General features: G+C 37.4%; 1 protein-coding gene across 9 annotated transcripts in view; it reads right to left on the bottom strand.

Annotated features, from left to right (window-relative positions):
* The window catches only part of SCAPER (S-phase cyclin A associated protein in the ER), a 524,758-nt gene that overhangs the window by 86,628 nt on the left and 418,788 nt on the right, over positions 1-19,342 (bottom strand). For all 9 annotated transcript variants that reach the window (XM_065558411.1, XM_065558415.1, XM_065558414.1 and 6 more), the window contains 2 exons: positions 18,933-19,048; positions 1,452-1,575 (listed from right to left, as the gene is read on the bottom strand). In XM_065558411.1, coding sequence (XP_065414483.1) covers positions 1,452-1,575; positions 18,933-19,048 — 240 coding nt within the window. The remainder of the gene's footprint in view (positions 1-1,451; positions 1,576-18,932; positions 19,049-19,342) is intronic.

A 19,342-nucleotide genomic window follows, 5' to 3' on the forward strand; every position in this document is an offset into this window, starting at 1 on the left:
AGGACAATATACTGCCCAAAATCTGCACAAGAGACTTTAATAATAGAAAGTTGAGTTTCGGTGTGGATCAAGGGAACAAATTGGTTCTAACTGGAGTTCTGCTGCAATTCAAAGCAGTATTTGGCATTATACTATGAAGTTCTGTTCTGAATGGAGGGTAGCTCTAGGAATTCTTAGACAATTAACAGTTTTCTTAGTGAACACCACCATGTGTGACTGGCAATTTCATTCGCCCCTATGTAACACATACTTTGTATATTTCTACAACAAAAGAGGAAGTTAGTCTTTGCACAGAAGTCTTGGCACAGTACTAAAATGAGGAAGGGGAAGGTGTTTGGCATCAGAATGAATCTTGTCACTTGTAAAGTGCTGAAGTATTCAATGCCTTGTGTAATTAACCATGGAGTCTGTGTTTTGGCTTGTTCAGCAGAAAGAAAACAATTTTGTGGCTGGCCTAACATTATACATGCAACTTTCACTAAATATAATTAAAATCTAATACCTGGAATCCTTTTGGAAAGATTTGGTGAAAAACCATGAGTTGGCAACTACATAAAGTAGAATTTAAATGCTGCCTTCAGGTTTTCTTTGTCTGTCAAGGATCTTTTGAGTGTCGCTTTTTAAGTGTTCATTAACAGTCCTATGTCTTGTTGACTCTAACAGTGTCATGTAAATTATTTAAGGCATGTACATAATTTTTCAATTAACAAACTGCTTGGCTCATGAAAATACATACACACAATTTATAAGTAGAAATTCTAGACTAAATATCTCATGATGAGCAGGTCACTATGAATTAAAAATGAGTTTTCAAATAAAATATTTAATGATATCTGAAATTAAATGAAACATTGCAAAATTAAAAGTTTCTCAGTTAAATAGGCCTGCTGTTTAACAATTTTGCAAACCAAATTAAGGCTACAAATTGAGCAGACTTATGTTTTAGATATTAAAAGATACCTGAATTGAACATGTGCAGAAATAAAGCTCAAATAACTATTCACTGAATGTAATCTCAGTGGAACTGAAGCAGGAAGAGTTAAAGAAAAAACACCGGCTGACCATCTGAAGTGTTTTTTGTTTAGTTCTTAAATATATGTTGTGTGTGTTCGCAGAATCTGTTTGCAGAAATTTTCTACTTATACACAATTACAGTATATACACAGTAACCAAATACACATGAAAAAGCAGTAGTCCATCACCTTGATTTGTATTGGTATACATTCTGAGTATAGTGGTAGATGTGATGGGGCACCAATGAAAATTTGCTAGGTACGCTTGTTTTAACTTTTCTAGTACATACAGAACTTTTTCAATGTCAGTATCATAGTAGAAATATATCTGACTTTGAATCCCATATTTTTCTGGTATTTTAATATACCAAATATTCTAGTATACCAGCACTAAGCAAACACACTTCATTTCTAATTCAGGGTAAAAATGTTACATACCGTTAACTGATGCATCAACAGGTCCATTAAAAAAGTGATCTTATTACTAAACAGAACATAGGTGCAGTTTTCTGTGCAATTACTGCAGGCCAGGTTGTAAACATTTACGGTATTGCAGAGTGACCTAAAATAAAAAATGAAATGTCAACATAGTTTTCTTCTTAAATATACTAATCTATAAAATTAAATATAAATATTAGGCTGTGAGGAATATCATCAGGCAACCTAAAGTGAAGGTAAGTTTAACGAACATGAGTATGAAAAGTTACACAGAAAATACAAATTAGCATGAGGTAGGTTAAATAAATATTGACATGATACAGAAGTTCTAAGTGAACCTATATACATTCCAAATTCTATAGTGTGTTACCACTGCATCTGCTCTAGAACGAGAACGTGGGTTTAAAACTAAATTGCATGCCTTGGAAGCTGTAATGTTTAAATGAGCAAGCTCTCCTATGTTACATGTGGTATTAAATGTTTGTGCACATTTACACACCTTCACATGCTTACACACACACACATCAAACCTTTGATTCCCCGCCCCCCCATCATCGGTATATTAGAAATATATTAAATGAAAAAGGAAAAAAAGGAACATCTGTACATCATCAGGTAAAACTCTTATTTTTGCACAATTTGAAAAACTAATGTTTTTTCTGGAAGAATTCATTGTTTCATGCAAGTATACAAGATCATTGGTCAGTTTGGTAGCAGAATATTCAGGCAGAAGGATATGTTATAAATTAACCATCAGGAAATGCTAACACTGTACTGGGATCAGCTTTAGAGAGGGTCTGGCTTGCAGGCCCAGCAAACTAAGGTGAATTGTATTGAACAAAAGGACAATCAACAGGTGAAACATCAGTCTTTTGCCGCAGGTGAATCTCCTGATAATTTTGGGACTTAGGGCTAGTCTACAATGGCAACGTTAAAGCGCTGCCGCGACAGCGCTTTAACGTGGCTCACCTCCGCAAGGGGCATGGCTCCCAGCGCTGGTGCACTGTCTACACTGGTGCTTTACAGCGCTGAAACTTGCTGCGCTCAGGGGTGTGTTTTTTCACCCCCCTGAGCGAGAAAGCTGCACCGCTGTAAAGTGCCAGGGTAGACACGCCTTTAGAGAGACAAGGTGGGTGAGGTAATATCTTTTACTGGACCAATCTCTGCTGATGAGAGAGACAAGTTTTCGAGCTTACACAGAGCTCTTCTTCAGAAACTGTGAATCACTGGCATCCCCATTATGGGGACTGTAAACTTGGGTGCATAACTACATTAGCAATGATGGGAGCTACACGTACGTATGAGGGGCAATAGATGGTAGGTTTGCAATAGCAAAAGGGAGAGCGTGAATTCTGAAAAACTGGAAGAGCAAAAAGAAAGCTAAACAAAGTAGGCCATAACGGTTCAAAATATATACAGTAGGCCTGGTTCTTCTCTGCATTTCACATTGCATAGGAATAAATAACTCCACAAAGTGAATGATTTATGCAGAGTCGGAACTTTCACAGGAACTGGCCCTAGGCTATGGAACTCATTGCCACATGAGATATACCTGCCTAAAGAATTTTATCACTTTCAGAATAATTTTTTTTCACAATATTTTCTTTGACTTAGCTTTTCCTCAAAAATGTCTTTGCTTACAGACAAGCACACGGACACAAAACACACATACAACACAACTCTACAATAAAATAAACAAATAAATAAATAAAGTCAATAAACAATTCTGGTTGCTTTCCAAAAGGAAAGCAAAAAGAGTTTTTTTATTTTTATTTTTAAATACATGGGAATCACTAATGTGATGGAGGCTAACCAGGCTCAATAGACAAGCCAGACTTGAGATCATTGGTAAAATTCACATTCTGGAACGGGTTGGCAGTGCCAACTGACAAGTTTTTATAGAGAAGCTGTCAAAGTCACCATCTGACTTTACTAACTAAATTAATTAAATAAATGTATCTATTTTATAGTTTTATTTTTTCTTGCAACTGGTGAGCATGGAATGGGAAAATATTTAATGGAGAGAAAGCCAAAGGTCATCATTTTGTAGCAGAGTCTTAATAATGTTTTTGTGCGGTTCCCTACTGAATTTATTTACTACAAACATTTAGGAAGCCTGCCTAGGTATTTATTTATATTGTGCTCATCACTGTCGCAGATGATCATCTAGCTCCAAAGGCTGACAATTTAGAGACATCATATACATCAATTTCAAATTCTTTCCCACATTTCCCAAACCAATAAGGGCTGGGAATGCTCAGAAGCCAGTGAAATTATAGTAAATCGTTCCTCTGAGTAGCTCGATTGCTTCTCCTCCAAATGAAAACGAACATTATTGGACTCTAAAGGGAATGTCATCTAGTCTTCCTTGGCTGATAAGAAAGTGACAGCAAATGGGGCACTAAGGATGGAGGATTGTAAAAACTTATGAGAGTATTGAGACTGTGATAGGAACATAGAACATGCTGCAAGATTTAAAAATGGATCAGAACATTTTTGGGAGAACGTATTTATATGATAGTTGATATTATAATTCCCTTCATTTGAACATGGAAATCCATATAATCATAATGCCTGTTTGTTAATATCCTGAATATAACTATTAATACAAATATTTTGTGTATTGTTTATATTGTCTTGTTATAAATTAATATATTCACTCTGACTGGAAGGCACTCTTCTGGAAATATGGTTCGAACAGTATAAAATGCAATATCAAATTACTGCTTACTGAGCTGCAATTCATTCACTTGTTTTTCAATCTACACTGATAATTCCTGTGGAAAATTCAACTAATATACCTCTTATCTATCATTATCTATCATGCTTAAAACTAAAAATATATATGCAACAAAGCTCTCTTTTCCTAACCTAGCTTTTAAAAGAGGTTTATATCCTTCATTTAACAAAATGAAGGATGAAAACATATTCCTACAGTAGTACTGAAAAATTATGCTCTAGAACAGTGTTTCTCAATGACCAGTCCATGGACTGGCACTGGACCCTGAGATTTCCTTGACACAGTTTAGGAAGGCAACAAGCCGGTCCCTGGTATCAAAAAGGTTGAGAAATACTGCTCTAGAGGACTTAATTTTTCTTTCAGCAAAGATAAGTCAACATATATTAATGAGGCTATTACACTTAGAAACATAAAGGACATCTGGCAATGTTTATTTTCACTATATAAAGGACAAGTTTTAGTGCTCACCTTTTGGAAAGCTCTTTCACCTACTGCTCTAAAGGAAGGATCAATTAATTTAAATATGAAAATACATTTTCCTAACCCTTGAAATTTGAAGTTAACAGATTAACTTTACATCTTGATAATTTATTTCAATGTTTAGAATTATGTAGTTCTCTTATTGAAATACAGCTCAGAGTGGATGGCATATTTAATAATTCCAAAAAAGAACCGTCATTCTAGATAGATCTAAAATGAAGAATCCTCTGTTTTAGATGTACAATAAATTAATCTGAAGTAATATACCCTGGTTTTGTATTTCCCAAATGAATCCTACATCCAAAAAAGTATGTGAAGTTCCAAAGATTCAAATAATGCCTTTGAAAGTGTGGCATAAGCAAATGCATGTCAAATTAATTTTTCACAATAAGGAGGGCTTTTTTAATTGATAACATAAGCTTGTTAACTATAGACTGCTATGATTAGAATGTATTTAGACATGTTCTTAACTAAGGTTCAGTTATAGAATTTTTTTATTTAAAATTGGAAGTGTCAGCACTGAAGCAGGCCCCAGGTGGTTTGCAGTGTTAAATGGCAGATTAAAGTCAGCACAACTAATTTCTTTACTTTAATCTTATTAGTAGAACAACAGCTGTCAACTGTCACCATTTCTGCACAAGGCCTCTGAGACAAGCACAGAAAGCTGTGTGTGTCGAGCAAGAACTTCATCTAACTATAACTTAAATTTACCAATTTGCAAAACTAAATTTATTTTTTGATGTTTTTATATTGGCAGATTTTATTACTCACATTTTAAAAAAAAGTATGTATCAATAAAGCTATCAAAATTATGTTAGGGTAATAGAGTATTTTCCTCACATGTAAAGCAGTTGTTTATTGACTACTGATGTTGTTCTAAACTTTGTATCACACCCACAAATCAGCTTTAAAGCTAAGTTAGACAGCACATATACTCAAACCACATAATAAGTCTACCCTCTGATGAAGGGCTTTACTCTAAACTAGAGTAAATCCAATTATAAATACACTCTTTATGATACACAAATTTTGGCTCCAGAGAAGAGTTCTATCCTGAAGTTTGACCAAAATATATGTATATACATTATATTATTTATCTTATGTGAACATAAATAGATGTGAACAATGTTTATCTTTAATATATGTCTTCATATACAGAAGAGAACAGAACAGTTTAGAATCTATGATCCTTATTCTCCTCTAAATTATGCTCTAAATTACTCCTAATTTACCCAAATGTAAATGAGTGGAGAATCATGGCCTCTATCTAAAATTGTATCCCACAATACAAAATGAATTCATGTTTGTGCACTAAGATATGTAGGTGAAAAGTCATAATCTTTGCTTCCATAAAATCAAGGTACCACCAACATATAGAAACAGCCTACCTCTAAAATAAGACTTTTGAATAGTAACTCCAAGTTTGAAAGACTGGAATTAAATATACACAGCATGAGGTTAAATACACTACAATCCCTTACACATTAAAAAAAACCCTCAATTATTGAGTGAGTTATTACAAGACTTAAACCAGGGGTCGGCAATGTTCGGCACGGGGCTCACCAGGGTAAGCACCCTGGCGGGCCGGGCCAGTTTTATTTACCTTCTGACACAGCAGGTTCGGCCGATCGTGGCCCCCACTGGCCGCGGTTCGCCGTCCCGGGCCAATGGGGGCGGCGAGAAGCAGCGCGGACGAGCGATGTGCTGGCCGCGACTTCTCTCCACCCCCATTGGCCCGGAATGGCGAACCGCGGCGAGTGGGGGCCGCGATCGGCCGAACCTGCCGCATCAGCAGTTAATAAAACTGACCCGGCCCGCCAGGGTGCTTACCCTGGCGAGCTGTGTGCCGAACGTTGCCGACCCCTGACTTAAACAATCAAATTCATGGTTGTGCTACCACAAGGGTGAACTGCAACGTTTTACTAACCACTGCTGTTTGAACAGAACCTGGAGAGCTGAGAGGCCTTCTCACTGTTCTGCCAGGGAAAGAAAGCAGTTAGTTTGGTATCTGACAAAAAAGAGCAGAATGGAGGTGACAGATGGGGTAGTAGTTAAAGAATGGAGAGAGAGAGAGACAGAATGGCAAGCAGTGGAACAGTAATAGAAGAGACAAGGTATGGATACAGGATGAAATATAAAATTAAAAATCAACCAGGAAAATGTTGAACTATGAAGCTATAATGCCATCTCTAGATTTTGAAGACTGCATAAACAAACTCTTGAGCTTCACTCACATGGTTTATAATGACATCAGAAATCCTCAAAGGAATTACATCCTCATAATTCACAGTTACCTGTTTATTCTGTACATCATCAACACGATCTTAAATTCTCTGACTCACAAATGGGCTCTCTAAAGACTAACTACAACTAATAAATAGAAATAGTGGAAGCCAACAGAACTAACCCTCCTTTATTTTTCACCAGAAAATGTTTAAGTTTGGAACCCGTTCTTATAAATAAGTTATTATATGACATATGACAAATCAAGTGTACAATTTACCCCCACTATTTACATTTATGGTAGAATCTGGCAGACTCTTGTATAAAGTTCAGAGGCCCTGACTTATTAACTGAAAGAAACTGTTCCCACACTAAAATCCATTCTAAACAATCCAAAAGAGCTCCTTCCATCTACACAGTTTGTTCACATACTAGTGCAGCAGGGCAATGTTGATTTGTGCTTGAGTACTGTCAAATGTGAAACCCAGCTCTGTTACAGAGAGAGAAAGAAACGGTCATGAAAACCGACAGATGCTGCAGGTTTTGGATGTTGATCTTGCAAGGAGGTCATTCTCTTCAGAGAACCCTTATGCCCTCACACCAACTGCCAGTCTGGAGTGAATGTTTCCCCAGAGAGAGTAACCTTGCAGAGAAAGCTTGTTTTGGACCTCAGGTAACAAGCATTGTGAAAATACTTAAAAATTGAATAAATAGAGCACTTCACATTCAGAAATATTTATAAAGTAGATCAAAAACTGTAAAATGGGAGAGCAAACTATGGAAGTATTTTCAGTCTAAGGTAGTGGTGAATCCTATCGCCACAAAATATTTTATTTTACACTGCAACTGCTAACAACTATATCCATCAATATACAATATTATGCACACTATTTTCTACATACTATAACTATGGCTCAGGCTGGCTTCCCATGATATTTACTATGACTGGATGATGAAAGAAGCAGTATGGCAAGACACAAGGAAAGAAAAACAATTTTTCCCCTCCAATCAAGTTTTTAATAGTAACAAATGTCCCCCCATCTATCTGCTATCAGCCTCTGAATAATTTGCATTTACATTGTGCAACTCACTCAAAGAACTAATTATTTAAGCCTTGCAACACCATTCTGTCATATGTAAATATTACTTTATCTGTTTGGAAAATGGGTAGCCAAACTGAAGCACAGATAGGTTAAGTGATTTGCCCACAGGTCAGTAAGCAAGACCATGGCAGAGGCAATAATCCTGTTCCCTGCCTGGGTTCTGTTACTCGTGCAGGGTTTTTGCTGTCTAACTCCAATTTGATTTTCATTGAAGGCACACAGATAAAATATTACAAAACTGGGAATTTTTACTCAAGTATGCTAAATTATGGCTTGTTCAGTAATCAGAAAACTGAACAACAGTGTCAATCAGTTATGAAAATTATAAAATGCTTCTCTAAGAAATAATACACCTGGACACTAATTCTTAATACCTTAACACCAATAATAAAACCTATTATAATCCAATTCTTTCTCCTCCCCTTTGAGTGTTTTGTTCTTAAAAAAATGACCCCCCACACTAAATGGATCATCTGTCTTTTACAAATGCCACATCTTTCCTGCAGCATTTGCTGTCCTGCTGGTCTAACTAACAATCTGGGCAGTACAAAACAACAGGCATATTGTTAAATCTTTTTATAATAAAGCTTTATCTTGTAGACATGGGATTAAAGTTCTGAGCTGCACCATGCTGCCAGGATTTTGGGGAAAGAGAGATGTGGATAATAGCCCGTGTAATCTCCTCACCTACTTCTAAATAGCTTAACCTCATCACAAAATAGCAGACAGATTCCTAATTTAAGATGAGCACAAATGGTTAAATCATACAATGCCACACAAACTGTCTATTTTAGTTAAGTGGAGTGGTATCCTTTAGCGAGACCTATTTTTGTGGGGGAAGTCACGTGGATAATTAATACATGACAATGTTTAGTTTAATTTATTTCCATGTTTTTACTTCTTGCTCGTGTTAGCACTAAACATAGGACAATGCCATTTCATAGGACTCAAACTTTAAAAAGCAGAGATGTAAATTATATCAAAACACAAAATAACCTAAGAAAAGTAAATTGCAAACTTCTTTCAAAACTTAAGGCAAGAAGAAAACTGATTTACATTTTATTTTTCATTAAAGAATCAGCTACAACCAAAGACTGTGCTTTGTTTTTTTAAAGATAGTCAGTTGGAAAACTTCCATCTTGAAAAAACCCTCTTATTTAAGAATTTGTATGAAGGAGTTTTTGTGACAGCAGGTTAACAGGCATCAGATCACACTGATTCTCTGTACTGAGAGCAAAAAAATGGTTGCTCTAAAACAGCCAAGTCTCAGCATGCTTCAGTTGTTCATAGAAAGTCACGTCCTATGGAATTGGAGCTCTCTCAACAATCCAGTTACAGTTTACTTACATAGCACATTCATTTTCATGATTCATTTTTCGATTAACCCAAAAACTTTAACAAAGTCACCTGGAGGGAAAGGTTTGCATCAGTTGATAGTATTAGACACTGTCTGTGAAACCTTTAAAGTTGATTAGTATAATACATTTAAGGGGTTAAAATAAAAAGCAGATTCCATGCCAGAGTGAGGTTTTGCCATTCACTAAAAAAAACCCTGATAGCTATGGATTTCTGTTAGCAGAGCCCTCAAAAGGGGGTATGGTTTGAAAAATGGTGGTATTAGTTAACATCATCAACAAAACATACACACTAGATATTTTATATTGTCTAAAAAGTTGAATCTGGAAGAAAAATTTCATGCATAAATTTAAAGACAACCTTATTAAGAATAATGTATACAATCCAATTTCTGTACAAGTGTGTAACAGCCAATGTCGGGCAATGTGTTTTTTTCACAGCTGTCACCCCAAACGCAAAACACAACACTCAGGAGTATGATGTGGATTTGGGTCTATAAAGGAATACATGATGATGTACTATTTTCTTATGTAAAAGATAAATCTTGATGCAATGTTGTTCATATCATGTAAAGGGAAATTGTACCAGTAACTCCTAGTTCACCACTCCACCACATCAAAAGGGAGGAATAGCTCAGTGGTTTGAGCATTGGCCTGCTAAACCCCAAGGTTGTGAGTTCAAACCTTGAAGGGGCCACTTAGGGATCTGGGGCAAAATTAGTACTTGGTCATGGTAGTGAAGGCAGGGGGCTGGACTCGATGACCTTTCAAGGTCCCTTCCAGTTCTAGGAGATAGGATATCTCCATTAATTTAATTTAATTTAATTTAAAAGAAAAGAAGCATCTCTAAGAATAAGCTAAGAAATAAATTGGGCAATTAACATCTCAAATGACTGCACTGCACCTTTAAGTGGGGCGAAGGGGGAGCATTGTCTGGCTTGCCAGGAAAGGGGTATAGTAGTGCTTTATGGGCAGGGGATGAGAGAGAGACTTGGAATCTGCTGTAAAGGGGGACTGGGTAAGCATTGTGATGCTGACTCATCCCCAGAGACTGGAAGGGCTGGGGAATTGCTAGGGGGGAAGCCCAGTGGGAGAAGTCCCTTTTCTCTGGACCAGGCAGAGCAGCACCCACCTGTCCTCCCTCTCCTTGGAGGAAGGAAAATAGCATGTTTGGTCAGGACCTACTGTGGGCATCACGATAGTCACTCCTTTCCAGGTTGGCTGGGAAGGAATTTTTCCCTCACCACCAGATTGGCCCATTGGTGTCGGGCTTTTTTTTTGCCATCCCCACAGCAGGTTTGCGGGGACTTGGTTATGGTGAGTAGGAAGGGAGATAGGCTATGATGTCGCAACTCGTTATGTAAGTGTGGGGCAGATGTTCAGTGCAGGTACTCCACAGGGTAGGGATACAGTGAGCAGATAAATGGCTTGTTAAAGACTTAAAAGAGAGGTTTTTCTTTTAAAGAGTGAAATAGGGGGAGGGGAGAGCGTTTCAGGGCTCCTATGACTGGTACAGCAGGGAGCCAACCCCCCTTCCTTATAGCCCACCTTAACCCTTGTTCGAGGAGGGTGGGTGAGAAGGTCCCAGAAATGAGTTGCTGGAGGACCAGGATGGAAAAAAGGGGAGACTGGCGGAAGCCCCCAGGTAGGTGTTGAAATGATCATGGAGTTACCTGCACTGTACACTTTTATCTGTTGGGTAGTCCCAGACATCTAATAATACAGTTGTGGCCTGATTAAACCATATCCAGTGTCTCCTATCCTTCTTTCGCTATAGCCGGACATTAACAAAAACACTTAAATCAAGCTCAAGAAAGGGTGATCGATTTTAGTTGAATACTATGTGTTTCTGAATTGAAAACCTGAAAATTCCTCTTACAGCCTCATTAGCAAAGTGAGAGCCATACTTGTGAAAAAGGGCATAATCTGGTAGAAATATTGCTGCCCTTATAGCAATAAAAGTTCTACTAAATTTTACATCTTAACCTTCAGAATACTGCTATTTTTCAGATGCCCAGTTAAAGGAATGCTTAGGAAGATGTATCTCTGCGTCCACAGTCTCCAAAGGTGAAATTCACTCTTGCGTAGAGAGCCACCAGGATGCCTACATACAATTTTTGCCCCACTATTTTGAATGTACTATTTGTACTCAGGAGCAATTTAACATATGACAAATAAAACTATGTTTTCAATGAGATGTCTTTCAATTTCTCTGTAGTCTCATAAAATGGTCACATTTTATTACAATCCCTTTTAAATGCATTCACATATCCTTACTGTTTATGGAGTCCATTAACCTGAACATTTTAACTACTATTTTGTACCACATGAGCTCTAAAAATTGGAAGTAGAAGAGAAAAAAAGAGAGATGAAGTGATATTTACAAGTAAATACATACGCCTAATGTAAGATATACAGGTGCAAACACAAAAATCATGAATCACATAAAGAAATATGCATTGTATAAGATATTCTGTTAAAAAAATAATTAAAATGTCTTTCTACTTTAATGAGTTGCAATAAATACATTAGATCTGAAAAGATTAATCCTGATCACTTATTATTTAGACAAACAGAAAAAAACATTGCCACCTTTTCCATTCATAAAAATACTATAATTTCATGAATACCAATATCTACACACACATTTAATCATAAATTCTACAACATAAAAGCTCCAAACTGGGATTTCCTGATCTACCTAGTGAACTATATTGATTCTGACCTTGGTGACAGCTGATTTGGAATAGATACACCATGTGAATGAATCATAGCAAAACATGAAATGATACCAATACATGTTTATTTTATATACTATAATAAATAGACATACTCTAAGGTCTAATATTAGCTTCATTATTTTAAAAGTAAAGTTATCTCTCACAGATCTTTTAACAGAGCTAGAAAAATAGTTGAAGTTTGACATTATACCTCTGTTTGTGATCCCATTCTAACCTCATTTTTGAAGGGTTTATAAATCTGCCATTCTTATTTGCATTAGGCTGAAACTTGGCCAGACAAGTTCTCAGCCTCAGTTATGTAATTTGTAATATGTAAAATTTATGTCATTAGTTCATCTGTTTCCTTCATTTACAATGTAGTCAACCAACAGAATTTCTGAAAGTTTTCGATTAATCCAAAAACTTTTCAACAACCCAGGATGATATTTGCACCTGAAATGCTGATGTTATAGAGAGCAAATAACCTATTTCGTGGAGTAGGTTCATCTGGTATATTGTTTGTGATGCATATTGGCCAGACCCTCTTGGTATATTGAACTGACTGAGCTATTTAACTTCAAAAGCAGTTTCTTATCATGTGCAGTACAGTAGATTATCTTAATAATAATAGACTATGAACATGTATTGCATTCCATGGTAGTATACACATAGCATGGACACAATGTAAAATACTACTGGATTTTAATAGGACCTTTCCTAATAAAATTAATCTCAGAATAGCATATTTGAAACTATTATGGAAATTTTAACTGAAATTAGTCTATGTAGAACTGAACACTTACGACAAATCTGTAAATGGAACTGTGTATCAATGCCTCAGAGAAATACAACACAAAATCCCAGCAAAAAGCTCCATTCACACTGTATTTGTTGGAAGGAATAAAATACTAATAAAAAATATATGGAGATATACCTTTCTCATAGAGCTGGAAGGGACCCTGAAAGGTCATTGAGTCCAGCCCCCTGCCTTCATTAGCAGGACCAAGTACTGATTTTGCCCCAGATCTGTAAGTGGCCCCCTCAAGGATTGAACTCACAACCCTGGGTTTAGCAGGCTAATGCTCAAACCACTGAGCTATCCCTCCTGTTAGCATAAAACTTAGAATTTCTCTGTTTTGGAGTGGGTTTTTTTTTTTTTTTTTATGTACTGGTTGTACTTTATACATCCTGGAGCATTCCAATGCTGCTGTTTGGAAAAACAAAAACAAAAAAAAAAACCAAACCTTCTTGGGCATCATTTTGGAATGTTACCATTTCTTTCAATTTCCATGAACATAAAAAATGTCAAAATAACTGACAGTTGTTTGTAAGTTCCCTACAAATGCAAAATTGCTTTATCAACTTTTCAAAATGTTTTAGTGACTCATAATCACAGGTTGATACACAAAGGGTCTAGGAAGCAATCTGAAAACATATATCCTGTTCTAAGTAATGACTGAAAGTTACTAGACAGCGTTCAGCATTTTCAAATACCTTTCAAAGAGTCATGATTTGTACTGCTAATAAATCAAATACAAATCAAAGATGCTTCACATCTTCAAAAGAATGAACTATATCATAGTAAAAATAACGAGGAGTACTCGTGGCACCTTAGAGACCAACACATTTATTTGGGCATAAGCTTTCGTGGGCTAAAACCCATTTCATCAGATGCATGGAGTGGAAAATCCAGTAGACAGGTATAAATACACAGTACATGAAAAGATGGGAGTTGCCTTATTTACTTATTATTTCTTGCACAATAAGAAGTTACTAAACTATGATTTTTCTCCAAGTGCTGCAATTTTTTTGCCAATAGAAGGCTATTCAGAAAGTGAAAGAATTTTAAGCTATCTTTGAGACAATATTTCCCAGCTATAATGCATGACCGCCTAGCAACTGCATTCCCAACATGCAGGCCTCACTGGTTAAAAAGTATTTTAAATATAAACATAAACATATTTGAATTTGATACAATGGTTAATGGCATGTGGCTGGGCAACAGCAATGCTAATTAACCAACCTCTACTCAAGAAAGTTCTGAGCTATGCATTTGAAGATAATTTGGTACTCCTCCAAGTCAAAACTACATTGTTCAAGTGTAAACTGTCTTGTTATTTAAATACTCCAGTATAAAGGTCCATTGCTATTTTTGATGCCTCCTCAATTGGTAGCATGTTTCAGTGACCAGAGCTATTGTGAAGACATGGAAGACTTTGAGAACAGTGGGCAATTTACAAAAGCTGCAAGCTACAGATTGATAGCCTACTACATACAATGAATGCAACATAAAAGGAAAAGGGCTTATTTGGAAGAAAAGAATAAAATAAGGAGTAAAATTTCTTATTTTTTCACATAAAATAATTGTTGCAAGTGACTGCTTCTAGTAGGATACCTTTTTAAAAGAAGTACCAAATGAAATGTTGTGTTAATAAAACTAATTAAAATTAAATATCTGATTTTATTTCTTTTAATCGTAAGTCATCATTCCCCATAATACTCCATTATCATCCATCATTCCTGAATATATTTATGCACTAGTGAATGCTGAAGCCAGTATTTAGAAGGGCAGAATTTGAATATTGAGTCAAGGTCTTGCCATCTTGTATATAGACGGAAAAAACAACCTTAAGAGATTTTTCTATGATTTTGCTGAGAATAATACAGCAATGCCTATTTGTACCTGGATGAGAAAGAGATCTACTGATTCCTTCCAATGGAGAAGAGTCTTTTTAAAAAGGTCCATCATTTCATCAAAATTGTCTGACAGCATTATTAGTGATATTCTCAAGAGACTCCTAGATTCAGTGTATTAACACATTCTTTTCACTTAGAGAAGGTTGCTATAACTCTATTTTCTTCAGAGTAAGTTATACCACACCCTGCAGTCAGACAGTTAGACATTGTTCATTTCAATGATGTGCAGGGGTGGCCAACCTGAGCCTGAGAAGGAGCCAGAATTTACCAATGTACATTGCCAAAGAGCCACAGTAGTAAGTCAGCATCCCCCATCAGCTCCCCGACCCAGCTCCTCCCACCCACCGGCAGCCCCACCGATCAGCGCCTCTCTCCCCCCCGCACCTCCTGTTTCGTGGCATGCAGAAGGCTCTGGGGAGGGGATGGGGAAGGGGTGAGGGCATGGCAGGCTCAGAGGAGGCGGCAGGAAGGGGTGGGGTGGGAACAGGGCCTGTGGCAGAGCCAGGGGTTGAGCAGTGAGCACCCTCCCCCCCTGGCACATTGGAAAGTTGGCGCCTGTAGCTCCAGCCCTGGAGTTGGTGCCTATACAAGGAGCCGCATATTAACTTCTGAAGAGCCGCATGTGGCTCTGGAGCCACAGTTTGCCACCCCTGAATGATGTGTTTTTAAGAGTTCAGTTTGTTTTCTTTTAGTTCTGAAAAAAAAAGTTACGTTTTATATCTGTGGATGCTTACTAGAGATTGCAATTTATAATAACTTGAAACAAATCACTCTGAGTACTGGTGCAAAATTATTGTTACAGATGTCTCTCTGTGAATCTGTTAGATTTATAAAACAGATAGAAAGATTAACCTTTATCTCTGTTTTTTGTAGATATTTGATTTGGGAGCACAGTTCAGAGATAGTTAAAAGCTTATGTGTTAATATAAAGTATTACATTTTAAGCAAAAAGTACTTTAAAAATAGTAAGTTTAGTGCTCATGAAAGTAAGGAACCATTGGAACCAGACACAGGGTGGGTAGTTAATATGTAAGAGGAGAAAAAAAGTTTTGCTTCTATCTTCTATGATTTTTTTTTCAGTTATATGAACATTGCAGCTGACGTTGGTTTTCATTTATCAGCACAGCAAGTTCCTTTCAAAACTAATACATTTTCATACTGTCTAGCAAACTTTAAACACAATTTTCTCAGTAATATAAACACAATTTTCTCAAACTCCCTCAACAAAACCTTGCCAAAATGAGACTTTTTAAAAAAAAGAAAAAAAGAAAAAAATGCCATTCTAAACAGTTAGGGATAAACTGTGGCCACACAGTGTGAGAAAGGAGACAGGACTCTCACCTTTGCACATATAAGGGTCACCTACAATCAGGGCCGGCTCCAGGGTTTTGGCCGCCCCAAGCAGCCAAAACAAAAAACCAAAAAAAGCCGCGGTGGAGTGAGGGACCGTCCGCCGAATTGCCGCCGAATACCTGGACCTGCCACCCCTCTCCGGAGCGGCCGCCCCAAGCACCTGCTTGAGAAGCTGGTGCCTGGAGCCGGCCCTGCCTACAATCACAGCTCCTGTGCTTGAGGGAGTGCAAAGACTGCTACCAAATTACTTGCCCTAGGAACAATTCACTGGAAAAGGAGTCATCCCTACATGCTCACCAGTGGAGCAGGCCAGATGCTACATGACATAAAAGGAGTACAGCAATTTTTTTCTCCCTTCCTTCCAGGGCAAGCAGGGAATTCCAAGAGGCATTTTACTTCTGAATGCTTTTTTTCTTGAGATGCAGCTCTGTCTCATCACACTTTACAACAGAGACAATTTAGCTCTCAAACTCCACAGGAAATCTATAAAGTATTGCTGTTTGGTAGTACACTAAATATTGCTGGTGTTTTCCAAACTCACAATGAAAACAGTTCAAGAGAGAAGACCGTGGGCCCAATTCTCATCACACTAAAGCCTCTTTACTCTCCTCTGGCAGTGTAAGAGGGCCTTAAAGTGGATACAAATTACAATTAAAAGATTAGATAAAGGAGGAGATCATGCTATTAATGAATTTCTTCTAAGTTAACATTTTTGCAGGAGCTCTGTCCAACTGCAGCCCATTCTGACACCTGGCCACCTTTAGGGGTCCTGATGCTTAACCTTCAGCCTTTTATTTCTCATGCACTATAATGAGGCATTCCTGCACTACCAGTGAACTTAGATATATTTCCAGTAGCAATTTTAGACAGCAATATCTAGGAGCATCAAAGACATCAAACACGGCAAAGCTCCTGGGGTTGACAGAATTCAACCAGAGGTACTTAATGGCATGAGGCAAGATTCTGGCCCAGCAGCTAACAAAACTCTGTGATGAAATATGGGTGAAAGAACAAGTGCCATAAGACTGGAAAGATAGCATCATCACGGTATTGCCAAAAAAGGATGACCTCACCCAGTGCACAAACTGGAGATGTATTATATTGCTATCAATTCTGGACAACATATTGGCTACTGTTATGCTGCATGGAATGAAAAAAGCAGCGGATGGAATATTACGAGACGAACAGACTGGGTTCCCTCCAGACAGATCATTGTGTGAACAGATATTCACTCTCTGACAAATCACCAGAAAAACCTACCGCTTGGGGGGAAAAACCCATCTTAATCAACTTTATTGACTTTAAGAAAGTGCTTGATAGTGTCCACAGAGAAACGCTGAGGAATATTGCTATACCATTCAAGCTACTCAACATTTGAAGGAGTTTGTACAATGAAAGTATACACTTAGTAAGATCAGACACAGACCTAGGTGTGTGGTTTGATATTGTGACTGGAATTAGACAAGAGTGTGTGCTATCACTAATCCTCTTTGCATTAGCAATAGACTGGGTGATGAAGCAGGCAACAAAAGGTATCATGAATGATGTAAAATGTGTTACTACTGATGAGTTACATGATCTTTAGTTTGCCAATGATATTGCTTTACTAAGTATGACATGGAATGGAATGTCTGTCCTTACATCAGAGATAGAACAGAAAGCAGCAAAAATTGTCTTGAAAGTAAATGCAGAGAAAACAAGATTATGAAGGTAGGAAACCGAACAATAGATGCAAAAGTCTACACGGATGGAAAAGAAATTGAACAGGTAGAAGAGTTTGGCTATCTGGGGAGTGTCATGACATCTGAAAGTAGCTGCGATAAAGATATTCAAATGAGATCAGGAAAAGCAAATAACACTTTTGGAAGGATGAACATGTGGTGAGACAGAGGTCTCCATACCAAATTAAATTATTATACCATGCGATTGTACTGAACATGTTATTATACTGAGCAGAGACTTGGCTGATGACAGTGGCTAATAAAAAGAAGTTGAAGGCTGCCCATCACAGATGGCTGAGGAAGATATTACACATTTCATGGAAAGACAAAATAACAAATGCGAGAGTCAGGAAGATCAAAGAGCAGGCAGTGTTAGAAAATATCGTCAAAGAAAGAAAGCTCAGGTCATTGGGACATGTACACCATATGGAAGATGGGAGACATGCTTAGCAAGCATTGAACTGGGCACCTGAGGGAGGAGAGAGAAAGCAAGGAAGGCCAAGGATGAACTGGCAGACAGTGACAGAAGATACTATATATGCTGGCATCACTTGGGAAGAAGCACCACAACCAGCGAGCAACTGTAACCAGTGGAGGAACTGGACTGCCCAATGTGTCAGAGGCACAGGAGGAATCTAAGGTGATATCTCGGAACAACTGTTTCACTTTGGATCAAGTTAGGATCACAACACATAAAAGCACTTAAAAAAACCAAAAACAAAACAGGGACCTTGATAGTCTAACTTTTTTAAAATGTGAATCTCCTCTCTACAGAGAGATAGGTCTCTGCTGCATTCCTCACTCTGGATAGGCAGGGAGATCACCTCTCAAAGAAACAGAAACAGTGAAACACTTACAGACTTAAAACTGATCCTAGAGTTTTGGGGCCAAATACGGTCTTCCATCTGGAACTTAAATGGCAGGGTAGATTTTGGCCCTTGGTTTTTAACATCTACACCACAAGGAAGGAGCAGCAAGCAGTTAGATAAATAATAAAGTCAAATGGGGTTAGTGGAAAAGAAATATCCCCCATCAGTGATGGCATAATCTAGTAATGATTCAAAATGGCAACTATAGCACCATACATACTTGGGAGGAATCCGTAAAACTGCATTCAGATTCGTGGATGAAATCACTACTTGAAGAATGTGTTCAAGGGCTGTGAGTCCTCCTGCAACCCGGAATGCTATTTGATCTGCCGCATTCTGGATAAACACAAATAGAGAATAATAATTATATGGAATATTTACTGAAATTTAAAAACAAATTTAGTATTTAAAAGATGTGTCTGGTGTGTAACTGCCTTGATGTACACTTGATAAAATCTTAATACAGTTTAAACAGATTGTTCACCTTTTTAATTAGTGCATTGATTCTTTCACTACAGAAGCATGGAGCAGAATACCCCTTTGAATATGCAGGAGTTAATGTTACTTGAATATTGTTTTTCCAGATGATATTATATACACTGTAACTTCATTATAATACCACTGCTATTT

Source organism: Chrysemys picta, chromosome 10 (assembly GCF_011386835.1).
Source record: "Chrysemys picta bellii isolate R12L10 chromosome 10, ASM1138683v2, whole genome shotgun sequence".
Lineage (NCBI taxonomy): Eukaryota > Metazoa > Chordata > Testudines > Emydidae > Chrysemys > Chrysemys picta.